Raw genomic sequence first — 16,107 nt, 5'->3', positions numbered from 1 at the left:
CAGAGTATCTTAGTTCATCTTGTTTAAAAAACAAAGTATGCCAAAAATTTTAAAGGAAAATTAGTAAATTCATAAAGAGGCAAATGAAAAATTCATGTTTAATTACCTTTTCTAATTTTTTGGCCTCAATGTGTCGTAGTACTTGTTCTCGCCAATCATGAGGAACTTTACTTTTTCCTGGAGGATCTAATAACGAATGCTCAGAACCAACCCTTGTATTTGGTCTTTTTGAAGGACTAGTCCGTGAGTAACTGAAATCACTGACTGACATAGTTCTCTCTGGTATCTCACTAACAGAGGGTCGAGCACTCTGAGGCCGTGAGGCATTTGGACCATCAACGCTGTAGGTTCGTGCAGAAAGAGGTCTCTGCGATCCTGACATCACTGGAGGAGTTCGTCCCACTGAATGTAACTCTCTGTATGACAAATAATCTCCTTCAGGAACTTGGGTCCGCCTCGTGGAACCTGGCTCACCAAGATTTACAGAGGCTGTTGAGGACACACTACTCTGTCGCTGAATTGTAGTTCGGGTTGCTCCAGGAATGAGTCGGTCGTTTGGTGAGATGGCCCACATGTCCCCATGTCTTCCTGGACCAAGTCTCTGGTGTAAATGATACCCAGTATTAGCTCGAACATTGTTATGATTAGAGAAATTCATATTGGCAGAATGTTTAGCATAACTGTGACTTTCTGCACTCTCTGATCTAGGAAAGCGCTGGGAGGGAAAATTGACAGGATCTACTTGGGGATTTTGTTTGGAGTGCCACAAAGTGTCCTTGACTGCAGCGCTGCTACTGTACTGAATATTATACTGCGGCGGACCACACATCTGAGGTATAGACTGCGGGCCGCTTGTTGCGGGACCTCTTATTATATTTGGTTCTTCAGGATTATGATTTGAATCAAACTTGAAAATTGCCTTTGCACCTGATATTAAGTCAGAAGATGAAGAAGAACCAGTAAATACTTGCAATGGTTGATCATATAAAAGCGTAGCTGACTTGCTCCTGACTATATTTTTTCCATCAATAGTAGATGTTACTTTAGCTGTGGCACTTGGCTTCTGAGGTCCATTATCACTCAGAATGTCATAGATTTTTAGCCCTCCAGTTTCCATATTAGTTATGCTATGAGATTTCACAACAGATCCAATTGGCCCACTTTTCTGAGGGGAGAGATCTTCAGTGCTTTTGGAATGACCCACATCAACAGAAGCATCAGTGTCATGTGGTTCGGTCCTCCTAGGAGACTGGGGAGTTTCCTCAGAATGTCCATTTACCTTATTTATGCATTCAACATTAGGAAACTTGTTTCCGTTTTCCAAGTGCTCAGCTTCTCCTTTAGCATTATTGCTTAAAAAGCCCATTCCAAGCGCTGTATCTTGTGTCTTTGATCTTTCCACTACCTCTGGTTGAAATGTATCATTAGTTACAAGTTTATTTAGATTCATATTGATATGGTCTAATTTGTGAGATTCATCAGATGTGGCTGTTGAGTCAACACCTTTTTCAATAAGAACTAACCTCTCCTCAATATTCAAATCATACTCAGGTAAGTTAAAATCTTTATCAGGAACCTTGATTTTTTCCTCTGTTGAATGATTTAAAATATCTCCATTTTGTAAAAGACTGTTAAAATTTTCATCTTCTTGCCTAAAAGAAAGATAATTTTATCACAAACATCATAAAGCCCAGTTTTTAGTCATGGGGAACATTAACAACTAGATACTGTGTAGATATACAGAGATAAGAGTGTTGATGGGAGTCACAGATTAAAGACATTTAGTATCAAGCATGTAATTTTAAAATATTATTATAACGGTCAAATAATAGAAATTTATATTAAATAGAGACAAGTAAAACATACTAATCAAAATGCACAGATAAGATTAATTACTGCCACTATCATAATCGCTGTATCACAATACAGTTTAATAGAGCTAAACAATGAAGAAAAATGTACATATTTTGTAATGAAATAATTCTCTTCTACTGCTGCACCTTTTCATGAATGTTCTAAAATATGAAATGATTGAAAGATAGGTACATACATGGAGATAAGGTCAATAAGTTGAATAGCTGAGTAAGAGCACAGAATATTTTTATGAATAATTCAAAAGCTCACAGTAGTGATCAATTACATTAAGTAGGTATTGTTAGATCCAAATATATATAAGGAAATTATACAAAGAACTAAACAATCACTCAAAGATCTACAAAGTATGAAGATCAAAAGAGAAACTAAATCTAATTATTCTCTTAAGTGACTACACTGTATTTGGCAAATATTTATAAAACAAGCCATTCCAAAATTATAAAAGATATTTTATTTCTATTTGATAATATGAAAACATATTTGTGTTCCTTTGTATAAATATGCAAGTTACATTTCAACAAATACTTTTTAATACTGATCCTCTGATTAGATAACAGAAATTATTAGAAATACAACTAAAGAAGGTATGGCTATATCCCTTTCTTAGCCTTTATTTCATTACAAAACATGATTTAGAAAATACTGGACTACTTGTCAACTATATCAAATTTTACTTTTCAACAAATTAACCATTATTTTAACATACAAGAGGTTATAAAAGTAATATTTTACCACACTAGATTTTAGCCTCAAATTCAGAGGAAGGGTATAAGTGATTAATCTTAAATATATTGAGTTAAAACTCAATGTGAGACATAAAATTCATCTTCCTTTTAAAGTAATGCAAATCAATATATAGAAAAATTTAACTTAAATATACCTAGAATTTAAGTACAATATAACTCTAAAAATCAGTTAACAATATCCATACAATAAACTTTGGATTCAGCAGTAATCCAAATCCTTCTATCAAGCATAACCCTTTAACTTGAATTATTCTAAACAGGCTATATTAAAAAACATTATAAAACTGTTCAACCTTTTAATGAAGAGAATTAGAATATATTTTAAGACTTTTCATTTAAAAGACTAAGATGAAAATGTATGTGCTGTTCTGTGTTTAGTCACTCAGTCTTGTCCGACTCTTTGCAACCTCAAGGACTGCAGCTCGCCAGGCTGCTCCATTCATGGAGAATCTCCAGGCAAGAATACTGAAGTGGGTTGCCATGCCCTTCGCCAGCCAATCTTCCCAATCCAGGGAGATGTATAGAAGCTAAGTAATTATAATTAGTAAATAAACTGGGGAAGAAATTATATACTGTCTGAACTGCTTCTATAAAATTAATTTGCAAAGCCTTTTATGTTTTAATAATATAAATAGTATATATTTATTTGTCTTGCCACCTCTATGTATTGTACAAATGAATTATCTCGTTAAGATGGTCACAAACCTGATTTTGGAATTAATACCAATATGAGTTTGTTTCACTGGAGAGCAGAGTGAGGTATCTTGACTGCTATCAGTATTAAGAGAAACCGAATCAGACATCCGAGATGGAGAAGAACAGTTGCTGTTATTCTGATTGCTATTGTGTGTAACTTCATCTGACAAAGAATCTGTATCCTTTGTATCATCTGTAAGAAAAAAAATTAAGCTACTGATAAAGTCACATAGAATTTCCAGTAATGACAAACGGCATTTATATTGTCTTGGTTCAATATATAAGATAAGGAATTATACGGATAGAAGATAACCAGAGGCTCACCTCAGAAAATTCAGTCCTAACACATAAAAAGATTCAAGAATTTAAAAACAGTGATACCTTCAGTTAGTTTTTAGTGATACCTATAGTTTCTTTTTTAAAATATGAACAATGATAGAGTTACCCAGAATCTGATTTAAACTACTGACACAAATGTTATCACATAATGTTTTTAAGGCCATTTTAGGCTGTTTTAGTGAATATACTTTTCCATGAATTTAGTTTTAAAAAGTTGTAACAGTAAGAAATACATACTGTAGTTCATAACCTCAATAAACTTATTATCTAGGGTATAAATGATTTCATACACGTATGAAATTGTTTTCACCTATTCTGATAACAAAAATGAGCAGTACAGTCAACCAAAAAAGAAACACCAAACAAATCCAGAAATTTTCACGTCAGCTTTCCCCTAATATCATTTCAAAGAACTATATATGAATAGTGAACTCTCAATATGTGAGATGGTTTTACAATAACTATATAAACAAATAGATAATATTCATATTCTACTACAGGCAGGGAGTAATAAAAAGTACCATTTTTTAAAAGTAATGATAAAAAGATAATAACTTAGTATGTTTACAACCCTACAGGCATGGTAGTACATGGAGCTCTGTAACTTCTGCTTTAAGGTGTTCGGGTCTGAGAATTTGAATTTTTAAGATACTGTTAAACTACATGGCACTTAAGTTCTCTCCTATTTATATTCTCCTACTTTGAAGACTCTTGAGAGTCCCTTGTACTTCAAGGAGATCCAACCAGTCCATTCTAAAGGAGATCAATCCTGGGTGTTCATTGGAAGGACTGATGCTAAAGCTGAAACTGCAATAGCTTTGGCCACCTCATGCGACGAGTTGACTCACTGGAAAAGACTCTGATGCTGGGAAAGGTTGGGGGCAGGAGGAGAAGGGGATGACAGAGAATGAGATGGCTGCATGGCATCACCAACTCTGTGGACATGAGTTTGAGTGAACTCCGGGAGTTGGTGATGGACAGGGAGGCCTGGCGTGCTGTGATTCATGGGGTTGCGGAGAGTCGGACAGGACTGAGCGACTGAACTGAACTGAACTTCCTTCTCATGGGGTAATTGTGACAATTAGATAATAATACGTAAACTATTTAGCATATTAAGTAACAATTAGTAACAAATATCAGTACCATTATTATGCAACCCCAAGCTATCCTTTAAAGGGCCACTTTGCCAGCAAGTTTCATCAGTGCCATAAAGGTACAGGTTGGATAAATCTTTGGTGGAAATAATGTAGACATTTTCAGACATTTGGTGGAGAAGAGTGAGGGAAGGATAAAAGGAAGGGATAGCTACTCTCAGAGTTGTCTTTCATTTCTAAGAGTCTGAGATTCTATGTTAGGTGGGGGTGAGGGGTATGTTAAAAAAAAAGTTCCTTAACAGACAAAATAACAACAAGCATCTGTTATACATAAGGTACTATGCTAGATCTGAGTACACTAACCCAATATATTTGAAATTCTCAAAATCTTTCATTAGCTTCATTGTATGTCTAGTTAGACGTATGCGTGCTAAATCACTTCAGTCATGTCTGACTCTTTGCAGCCCTATGGACTGTAGCCCTCCAGACTCCTCTGTCCATGGGATTCCCCATGGACAAAAATACTGGAGTGGGTTGCTGTGTCCTCCTCTAGAGGATCTTCCCGACCCAGGGATCAAATCCACATCTCTTATGTCTCCTGCATTGGCAGGTGGGTTCTTAACCACTAGCACCATCTGGGAAGCCCAGTTAGACGTATACACATGGACAAAATTAAGGAGCTCAAAGATCATAAAGCAAATAAATGGCAGAGATGAAATCATAATCTAGGCTTATCTGCCTAAAAAATCCATGTCATGTAAGTAAACTTAGATGAATGAAGGAAGAGATCCATCAAGATTTTTCTTTAAAAACGAGAGATAAGGAATAGACCCTTTACAAAAATTGCTTCTGAAAAGTATTTTAAATAACATAGTAACATTTAGTGAAATTCATTTAAAAAATGTATAAATTTTACTCAGTCCATTTCTGTTATTAGCGAGCTTTCTTTTGACATCTAACCTTTTTTGTTACTACTAAGTGCTACCACTTTGGGCTGGTTAATAGAGGTTTCAATTAATGGTGGTCGCATCTCTGCCATTTTCATCTCTTCATCAGAAGAAAGTTCTTCAGATTCCTAATTTAAAGAAAAAAGAGAAAAATATTCACAAAAATAAATTTTGGTTTCTTTAAATGAATAAATATTAAGTTATATGAACTTCAAAGAGAAAATACTTGACACAGGCATAAAACCTTTTTACAGTAACTGAATAAAACTAGTATGTGACTTAAATTTTTCAAGACACAGCAATAAAACTACAGAAATTATTAACACTACACCAAAGTGTCTAAGGTATAATTTTCTGTGTGGTCCTTAATTCAACTGTATTATGATTAGTATGTACCTGGTACTATATCAAGTGCCAGAGAAACAAAAATGAGTAAAACACAATCCCTGCCGGTGAAAAACTCAGTTTAGTGAAGATGCTCTAACGAAAAGTGTATTCCTAATTCTTAAATTTATTCCTTCAAGGATCACCAGGTTCCAAGGAATCAGAAGGACTGAGATGCTCTTCCACTAAGATAAATTAATGGAAATTTCTGCCCAATTTGAAGACAGAATCTTTTATTATTCTCCATGATTTTTTTCTCTGATATCTGGCAATTGTCCCATGCAATTTACCACTCAGTGCTGTTAGCACACACACAGAGACTGTTGTCAACAAGCATTAATAGAAAGATTTCAACATTGTATATAACAGACAGAAACTCAGATCTTCTACAGTTTATTTTTAGCTCCTGCTGCTAAGTCACTTCAGTCGTGTCCGACTCTGTGCGACCCCATAGACGGCAGCCCACCAGGCTCCCCCGTCCCTGGGATTCTCCAGGCAAGAACACTGGAGTGGGTTGCCATTTCCTTCTCCATATTTTTAGCTAATATAATCAAAATAAATAAAAAGTCTTAAAACAGTATTCTATTAGAAATACTAAGATTTCTAAGTGCTTTAAGTGTCATAATAAAATAAGAACTGAAATCAGAAAACTATTTCAATAAAAAGACCAGACAGTAAATATTTTATACTTTGCAAGCCACATATTGTTTCAACCAACCAATTCTGCTGCTGTGGCATAAAAGTAGCCACAGACAATATGTAAGCAAATTAGCATGGTTGTGTGCCAGTGAAACTAAATGTCATCTAATTTTTCATATTTCACAAACATGCTTTTTCTTTTGACCTTTATTTAAAGTTCAATAATGTAAAGCTGTTCTTAGCTTGCAAGCCATATAAAAATAGGCAGTGGGCCAGCTTGGGGCAACAGTCCAGTCTGCCAACTCTGTTCCAGACTGTACTGCAATGGAGTTAGACTGTTAAGTAGTTAAGGGAGAGAAGCGTAAATTGGATTTAGTCTTCAAGGGTAAGTTAAGAGGTAAATAACATTCTGAGTAGAGGAAAACATGGAAATAAGAAAATGTACGTCAAGTCAGCTCCATGAAGCTGAAATTTAGGAAAAGGGGCAGGAGTGACAGAGAAGGCAGACTAGATTGCATAGTAAAAGGTTATGCTCTGAGTATGAACTCAATTAAGTACACGCTGCTCATTACTGAAAGTTGCCAAGCTAGAAACTCACAAGGCAGATTATCTTTTAAAATAGAAACTCTGGTATTAAAGGTTTATGGAAAGAGAGACTGGCAGAAAGAAAATTGGGTATAGCAATAGTCCTGAACAAAAAAGACGACATCTGTCCTGCAATGGCAGTAATAGCTAGTACAGAAAAAAAAAGAACTGGACAGAAATTTTATTACCATTAACAGAACTTGACTGGTACAATGAATACAAAGAATGAGATAACAGGACAAGGAGGTTTGTCTCAGCCTTTTGATATCTGCAGCATTTAAACTGCTGATCAGACCTTCTTCTTCATGAAGTTATATTATACTGCGAACTTTAGTCTCCTAAATCTCCTACCACCTTTCTGTTTCCTTTGCTCATGTCAATCAATCTTCCTGCAGTTTGCTCATATTCTTTCCTTTCTTACTCTTTCCCCCAGTTACTGCATTTTTTCCAATAATTATGTTTATTTTCTTAATTAAAACTTTTTATTTATTTTGACCATGCCCCACAGCATGTGGGATCTTAGTTCCTCAACCAATGAGCAAATCTGTGTCCCCTGTACTGGAAGCATGGAGTCTTAACCACTGGGCCACCAGGGAAGTTACAATGATTATGTTTAATATAGATAATTCCGCTAAAAAGTTCAGTGGCTCCCCAAAGACTATAGTATAGAACATTAAATCCAGACTTATCAGCATAGCTATCAGGAAACAATCTACTCTACTAATTTTATTTCATTAACTATATCCCCTGATATATTTGGTCAGATGGTCTGACCAATGCTCTTTCCTACACTTTCTAAAGGCCAGTCTTTTGCTTTCACTATTCTTTTCACATTTCATTCAATTCTCCTATTTCTGTTAACTGAAATACTTCAAAATACAAGTTAAACGTTTCCTTTACCTTAAAGTCATCTGTGGTTCTTTATAGCCAGAAAATACCTCTTTCTAAATTTCGATAAAACTTAATACTTCCAGTAGTGTATGAGGGGAATGTAGAATGGTGCAATCACTTTTGGAAAATTGGCAGTTTCTCAAACAGTTAAACAGAGTTACCATACAATCTAGCAATTCAATTCTAGAGGAAAGAGGATGTATTTTCTTTCCTCTTGGGTATAAACTATACCCAAGAGGAAAGAAAATATATATCCACACAAAAACTTATATACAAATATTCAAAGGAACCTCACTCATCATTAGAGACAAAATGTGGAAATAACTCACATGTTCATAATGGACGATGACAATGAAATATACACACATTAAAAAAAAAAGGATGAAGTACTGATACGTGCTATTCTATGAATAATCTTGATGACATTATGTTAAATGGAAGAGTTACAAAGGCCACATACTATATGATTACATTTATATGAAATGCCAAGAACAGCCAAATCTAGAGGCCGAAGACTACTAGTTGCTCAGGATTGGGGAGGAGGATATAGAAGTTGTAGGGAGACAACTAAGAAGTACAGGCTTTCTTTTAGGGTAATAAAATGTTCTAAAAGTGTTAGTAGTGAGGGTTGCACAACTTTTAGTACACTAAAGGCCACTGAACTGCACCCTTTATTTAAATGAGTGAGTTGTATAGTGTATGAGTTATACCTCAATAAAGCTGCTTAAAAAAAAAAAAGCTTTTATTGATCCAAGCAAAAAATCTCTTTAAAAAGTCTCAGATATTCAAGAAAAAAAAATACAATCAATGATAAATGCCTAAATAAGTCAAATAACTGACTTATTATTTGGTAAACCAACAGCAACTTTTTCATTTTTAAGTAACTGATATTAAAGTAATTGCTATTATAAATTTTACAAAATTAGAACTGCCACAACTCAATTTAAATAGTAAAAATTTTTATAACCTCTGTACTCCAATGTTGAAGCTTAAGTGATAAATGAGTGGTAAACCAAATATTATGAAATTTCTCAATGGCAAAATTGTATTAGCATATTTTCTGCTATTGGTATCAGCTTTCCACTACCTTTAGTTAGCAACAATGAAATGTTAAATTCTTATCATTTAACATTACTCCAGAATAATCAAAGCCATACCTCAAAAACATCATCATGATTAACAATATGCTTCAAGTTCTCAGAGGCTTTCACATTTGCAGTCACTGGCAGATTTCCAGAACTGACCTCAGCTTCAGGTTCACTGGTCTTCTGTACAGAGTTTCCTATCATATACTTTTCTCTTTCATCAGCTTTGCTTCTTACTGGAGTGGTACTTTCAGAAGTCTAAGCAAAAGAAAAGATAAAGAACTCACATTCTTTACTCCTATTACTTTATTAAAGTTCAGATAAAAATTTAAAAGTATCTTCCTATTATGAGTAAATTGAAGTTTTAAACTCGGAAATCTGTCGCACTGAGAGAGAAAACGCTCACTGTGGGAACAGGCAGGCACAAAGGTCCATGAGCCACATTAAACTTTACAATTTAGCTAAGGTTCCATTTCATCCTAGAAGGTGCAAAGCTGGTATTTATCAGTCACTTGGCATGTGCAAACTCAGGAAGGCTCGCTATTTTCCTGCTCATTGTGGAATGTATCATAACCTCAGTGACAGGATAAAGCTTCTGTTTCTGTGATACAGGTGCAGAGTGGAAAGTTCATTAAAGGAACACACAATTCAGGGATTTGTGTATGTTTCAGAAACATCCTAGGGAAATGTCAACGATCTGTCACAGTAATTACATTTAAAATTAAAACTGGGTAGAATGGATCAATATTACCAGGGGAAAAAGTATTTCTATAACCATGAACTTTCTGACATTCATTATCTTATTCTTTGTTCAGGCAATGTTAGTTCAAAAGCTATGCTGACAGTCTCCTGCCCATCTGGACAGTCTGTAACCATAACTGAAGTGGGAATAATAGCATTTCAGTTTGCTCGCTATGACAGCTTTTAGTTCAGGGATCTGAGAACTCTGGTCACCTGATGTGAAGAGCTGACTCACTGGAAAAGACCCTGAGAGGAAAGATTGAGGGCAGGAGGAGATGGGGGCAGCAGAGGATGAGATGGTTAGATGGCATCACTGACTCAACGGACATGAGTCTGAGCAAACTCTGGGGGATAGTGAAGGACACGGAAGCGTGGTGTGTTGCCATCCATGGGGTTGCAAAGAGTCAGAGATGACTGAACAACAACAATCTGAGAATACTGCCCAGGTCTGGGAGTGTATTCTGGTGTATACAAAAAGGATCATCGTATCAATTATCATTTAAAAATTTTAAAGAACTGGAAATAGATTTTAGTCAATGCTTTTAAATTGAGCTTTCTAACCTTCACACCCACATCATTATTTACAACTTGCTGATCTTCATGTGGTTTTAAATCTTTTCCAGAGTCTTCATTAGTCTCTTCATCTTTTAATCTATGTACAATGGTTTGAACAGTTTTGACCATATTCTTAAGCTCATCCGGGTATGGTGTTGGATATCTCTTCAAATTTCCCTCCTAGAGAAATAAAATAAAAGATAATTTAAAATTATCTCACAATTAAAAGTACACGTATTTCTTTTTAAAAAAATCTTTATTGGAGTATAGTTGATTTACAGTGCTGTGTTATTTTGTGTTGTAGAGCAAACTGGATCAGTTACAACTATACACAGATGTACTCTTTTTTAGATTTCCCATATAGGCCATTACAGAGTATTGAGTAGAGGTCCCTCTGCTATACAGAAGGTTCTTATTAGTTATCTACAGATAAATTCTAACATCAATTTCAAAATTTAATCTATAGTGCATCTTAATTATACTATATTCCTAGCTCATAAGGTAACTGTGAAGACAGATGAGAGGCCTTTGGAAGCATTTTAGATCAATAAATGTATGGTTTTATTGACAGTAAAAAAAAAAAAATCACAGCTACAGATTTCAATGTTTTAAAAGCTTTTTTTAGTAGACTTAAATATATTCCATTTGGAGATATATGGTATGGATATTGCCTACACTGTCACTTGGCTTTGAAACAGATACATGTTTTCCAGCTAGATAATTATGCAAACAGACATAAAATTCCTACATTATGATGATTTATGTGCCAGAAACCAAACACCTCTAAGATCAGCCTAATCATCATTTTCTAGATTTCAGCCAGCTTTATTATACAAGGGAAAATAATCACATCCATAACTAACTTGGAAATGTGCATTTGCTACTTCTATTACTACAACACAGTCTCATAAAGAAACAAAATGTTCACCTCAAAGAGTTGTTCATCCCCTTAATATATAAATAAATCATTAAAGAAAGGAAAGGGGGCAACAATAATCTGTTTTTCTCTTATATTTATGTACACTATGAAATTTGGTTTTCATTCACACAATTTTATATTGTTCTCAAATACTTTCACATCATAAATGTACTGGATCAATAAAATTTCAAGTCCCTTGAGGGTAAGGAATGAAACAAATACTTCTTTGTATCCCTGAAAAGAGCACAGATGAGCTATATAGTACCTAATAAATGCAGGCTTCCCAGGCGGTGCTAGTGGTAAAGAACCCGCCTGCCAACGCAGGAGACAGTAAGGGACAAAAGGTTGAGAGGATCCCCTGGAGGAGGGCGTGGCAACCCACTCCAGTATTCTTGCCTGGAGAATCCCATGGACAGAGGAGCCTGGCGGGCTTATGGTCCACGGGGTTGCAAAGAGTCAGACATGACTGAAGCGATTTAGCATACATGCAACCAATAAATATCAGGAGACTTGTTTAAAATTTGAAGGAAAAAAGAATAGACTCACTCTGGGAGGTGCCTCCCTTTCATCTTTGTCTTCATCACATTCAAATGCCACTTGAGCTCGCTGTTTTCTCTGTTCCTCCCACAATGAAGGATTAAAACTTTCATTATCTGATATAAACATAACTAGAGAAAAACAGAAACAAACAAAACCCCACTATATTTTACTATAATTATGAAAAACTATGACTTGCTCATAATTTTATGAGATGTTCATTACAATAAATCAAGACTGGTCAATGTCAGCAGCTATAAATGCTAAACTAAACTAGGCTGCATTTCTAACATTTCTTCACAACAGCAATCACATATCTTTTCTTTCTTAAAGCTGATTTGTCTTTTTTTATGAGAAAGGTTCCTGAAGAGAATACAGTATAATTGAGACACTATAGATATGTAATTGTGTGTAGTTCCCTACAAAAAATAACACGGAAATACACAAATCATTTCATCCAAGTTTTGGCATTCAGAAATCTTAACTCAAATATTGTTTATTAGGTACTAGAGGAGGGGAATTAACGCAGAAAAAAGGAAATATTTTGGTAAAAAATGACTACCCTGATGGCCCCTACGTGCATTAAACATTATACATAATTTGACTATGTAAACAAAGTAATTGCAAGATATTCTTTATATCAAAACTAAGGAAAATTTAAAATTTAACAAACTCAACACTTACATATCCTGCTATCTGATACAGTATTAAGGACTTAACAGCTGTCAAAGTTTTTTGCATCCTATTAGGCAACCAAAACAAAAGGTAAGGCGTAAATAACTAATCCATTTGACTATTTATATTTCACCTTACAGAGGTTTGTGCAATAAAAAAAAAAAAAAAAAATCACAACTTATTTTCTGCCCATTAAAAGAAAACAACAAAAGAGATTAAAAGCACCTTTTTAGCTAATAGAAAAACTGAAAGCCCAAATGCAGTCAGTTTGATTATTTCCACAAAACCAGCATAATTATCATTTATTTTTAGTCCTTCTTTTGGGCTTCTTACCCTTCTTTAAGCTCATATCCACAGGAAGAATACCATGAAACCAAAGACTAACAACAGAAATAAAGCTTTATTTACCTTTTTCTTTGTTTTAGTTACTCAGTTCAAAATTTTTTACTTGCTTTGTGTTGTTGCTTAATATTAAATGAGTTACAGTGTTTGTTTGTGCAACGAGGTTCAAACTCCTGGGAAGCCTTCCTGACATACTTTTTGTGGTATACTTGGAAAGGCAAGCAAAGCCAAGCAGTTTCCAACCAAGTCTACTTCCAGGATTGAGAGAGAGGATTTCCCCTCCCATCTTAGGATTGTTTTGTTATCAGAAGAATTCTTGAAGAGAATCTAATAAGACACTACAGATGTGTGACTTTGTGCAATTCCCTACAAAAAGTAACGTGGTAATTATATAAATATTTCATTCAAGGTTTGGCACTCAGAACTAGTCTTCCTAATTCCAATACTGTTCATTATGTACTAGAGGTGGGGATGAGGGTTAAGACTCCTAGTCATCAGCCTAGCCCAAAGATCTCCAAGAGTTTTAGATTATATCAAAGCAATTTTACATCAGAATTTTTTCAGAACCCCAAAGAAAGTAACTTTTACCATTCCTCTCACTCCTGTCAACTTCTGGTCACCTATACTTTCTACCCTTTAGTATAAATCTCACATCTTTTGAGATTCAGGGCATCAGGTAGTAACATTACTTTTTCTGCAATTTAGAGGCCACTAGATCTGATCACACTGGCATATTCGTTCGGGATTCTAGCATTTGCCTAGCATGTTTCTCTCTACCTATATGTCATTTGTGAAAGTCGCTCAGTTGTGTCCGACTCTTTGCAATCCCATGGACTATACACAGTCTATGGAATTCTCTAGGCCAGAATACTGGAGCGGGTAGCCTTTCCCTTCTCCAGGGGATCTTCCCAACCCAGGGATCGAACCCAGGTTTCCCACACTGCAGGCAGATTCTTTACCAAGGCACCAGGGAAGCCCAAGAATACTGGAGTGGGTAGCCTATCCCTTCTCCAGTGATCTTCCTGACCCAAGAATCGATCCGGGGTCTCCTGCATCGCAGCAGGATTCTTTACCAATTGAGGTATCAGGCAAGCCCTACCTACCTAAGACCTGCCAAAATCCTGAATGATGACAATGTGTGATGACCCCAACAATACAATTTCATAATTTCTTGATGTCCTCAATTTTAATGTCCCTCTGCATCTCACCCATGTGATTCAAAATCATGGTACTCCTCAAGACCCTAGCTTGTGTAATACCTGACCACTCCACTTGTCTTTCTAAATCATTCACTTATGGTAAGTGTTGAGTTCCTTAACCTCATTTCCTTTTCTTCCTGTAAAAGCATTCTTTTACTCCCTTCTCTATTCACCTTAGATTTCTTGACATATTATTTCTACCACTCTCATCTTTTTCCCCCCTTTCCTTAAGTCATACCTACTCAGTAAATCCTGTAACATGGTATTTCAATCACCTACCTACTTTGCCCTGGAATTCAACCAGAGAAAAATGATATAACCTTGCGGTTTAGAACCACTACAAATTTATGGTATTCCCTACCCTTTGTTCCATCTTCAACACTGTTCAGGAATTCATTCCAAGTCAGCCTGCTCTCCCACACAAAATCACCACCACTTACCTCAAATGCCCTTCCCCCAACCTTTACAGGCAATTTTCTCTTTGACTTCACTGAGAAAGTAAATATAATAAAAACCCTCAGACTGATACTGCGCCCCAATATCCTGTTATTATAAATTTATTTTTATATGGATCCATTCTTCCCTTTTTCCTGTTTAAGAATGATTCCTCTAACTAGGCTCAAGATACCACACCTTCTCTTTCAAATTTATCCATCATTATCCCCCTTTCACATCATGAGCTTCTTGAAAGTAAGTATTTAACATCTTAAATACTTAGATCTGGGACTTCCCGGGCAATACAGTCGTTAAAAGACTCTGTGCTTTCAATGCACGGGACAAGGGTTCAATACCTGGTTGGGGAACAAACACCCCACATGCTTCAAGGAGCAGCCAGGGGTGGGGCTAAGATCTTAAATACTTCGATCTAACACAATGCCTGGTACATGTGTGGTAATAAAAATAAAATGAATTAAATGTGAAGTGTCTGCTCTCAACGTGTGAAAAATTCCACCTTACCCACATTATGTTTTCTGACTCATTTATTTCTCAGACACTGTGATAAAGGAAAATGCTTCTCTTATAGTTAAAAATAAATTCAGCTATCTGACCACACCAAATGTAGTTTCTGATTCAGTACTGTGAGTATACTAGTTACAGTGCTCTCATAATACCCATAGTGAAACACTTTACATATGAACTCTAAGAGGACTCAGAATATTATAAACATACTTTTCTGTTGCAGTCTCCCCATACTAAAATGCATCTAATAAAATCAAAGGAATCATTTAAGGAAACATGGTATAGATGTACCTCTAAATTCAACTATCTATAACTCTGAGATGCTGCCTTATTTTCCTTTTTTCAGAGAACTTCATTAACCAATTCTCTAAATTTTCTTCAAACTAGTAAAAGTCTTTGAGACTTAAAATTCAATTTACATCTTTGCTATACTTTATCAGTATTAGTATTTTTAAAGAGAAAAGAGATTCTTAAATTCCTACCATCCTCAGTTCTTGGCTGCTGAGGGAACATGTAGTTAGTAAGCACCATTTTCTGGGTCTCTGAATCAGTCTCTTTTTGAAGAGGTATCAAGGGTTTGGACTAGGGAAAGAAAATAAACATTTAATTTTCAAAAAAATAAATAAATAAACATTTAATTTTCAATAATCCTATAGCAAATACATATCGAGCAATACTTTTAAGTACTCACCATTTTTTCTATTAAGTATCAATGTGTAGGTTACAAAAAATTTTAATATACATAATAAAACTTTAAACATTGATTTGAAACCTTGTACAAAACAAATAAAATTTAGCTTTTAATACAAAGCAAACTCACACTGTATTGAAATTATCACGATCAATAGTTTTAAAAGTTCTCATATATTAAGTACATTAAGTATATCCACAGTCCAAT

General features: G+C 35.2%; 1 protein-coding gene across 10 annotated transcripts in view; it reads right to left on the bottom strand.

Annotated features, from left to right (window-relative positions):
• Positions 1–16,107, bottom strand: part of ERBIN (erbb2 interacting protein) — a 133,376-nt gene that overhangs the window by 15,990 nt on the left and 101,279 nt on the right. For 9 of the 10 annotated variants that reach the window (XM_055421959.2, XM_055421960.2, XM_055421963.2 and 6 more), the window contains exons 15-21: positions 15,692–15,791; positions 12,043–12,164; positions 10,584–10,757; positions 9,354–9,539; positions 5,711–5,825; positions 3,327–3,510; positions 107–1,652 (exon numbers count right to left, since the gene is read on the bottom strand). In XM_055421959.2, coding sequence (XP_055277934.2) covers positions 107–1,652; positions 3,327–3,510; positions 5,711–5,825; positions 9,354–9,539; positions 10,584–10,757; positions 12,043–12,164; positions 15,692–15,791 — 2,427 coding nt within the window. The remainder of the gene's footprint in view (positions 1–106; positions 1,653–3,326; positions 3,511–5,710; positions 5,826–9,353; positions 9,540–10,583; positions 10,758–12,042; positions 12,165–15,691; positions 15,792–16,107) is intronic. The other variant, XM_055421961.2, reaches the window with a different exon arrangement.

Source organism: Moschus berezovskii, chromosome 18 (genome assembly GCF_049115385.1).
Source record: "Moschus berezovskii isolate FMDL1 chromosome 18, NW_MosBer_1.0, whole genome shotgun sequence".
NCBI classification, from domain to species: Eukaryota; Metazoa; Chordata; class Mammalia; order Artiodactyla; family Moschidae; genus Moschus; species Moschus berezovskii.
Note: the sequence above shows the minus strand (reverse complement) of the source record. Positions and strands in the feature narration are given on the sequence as shown.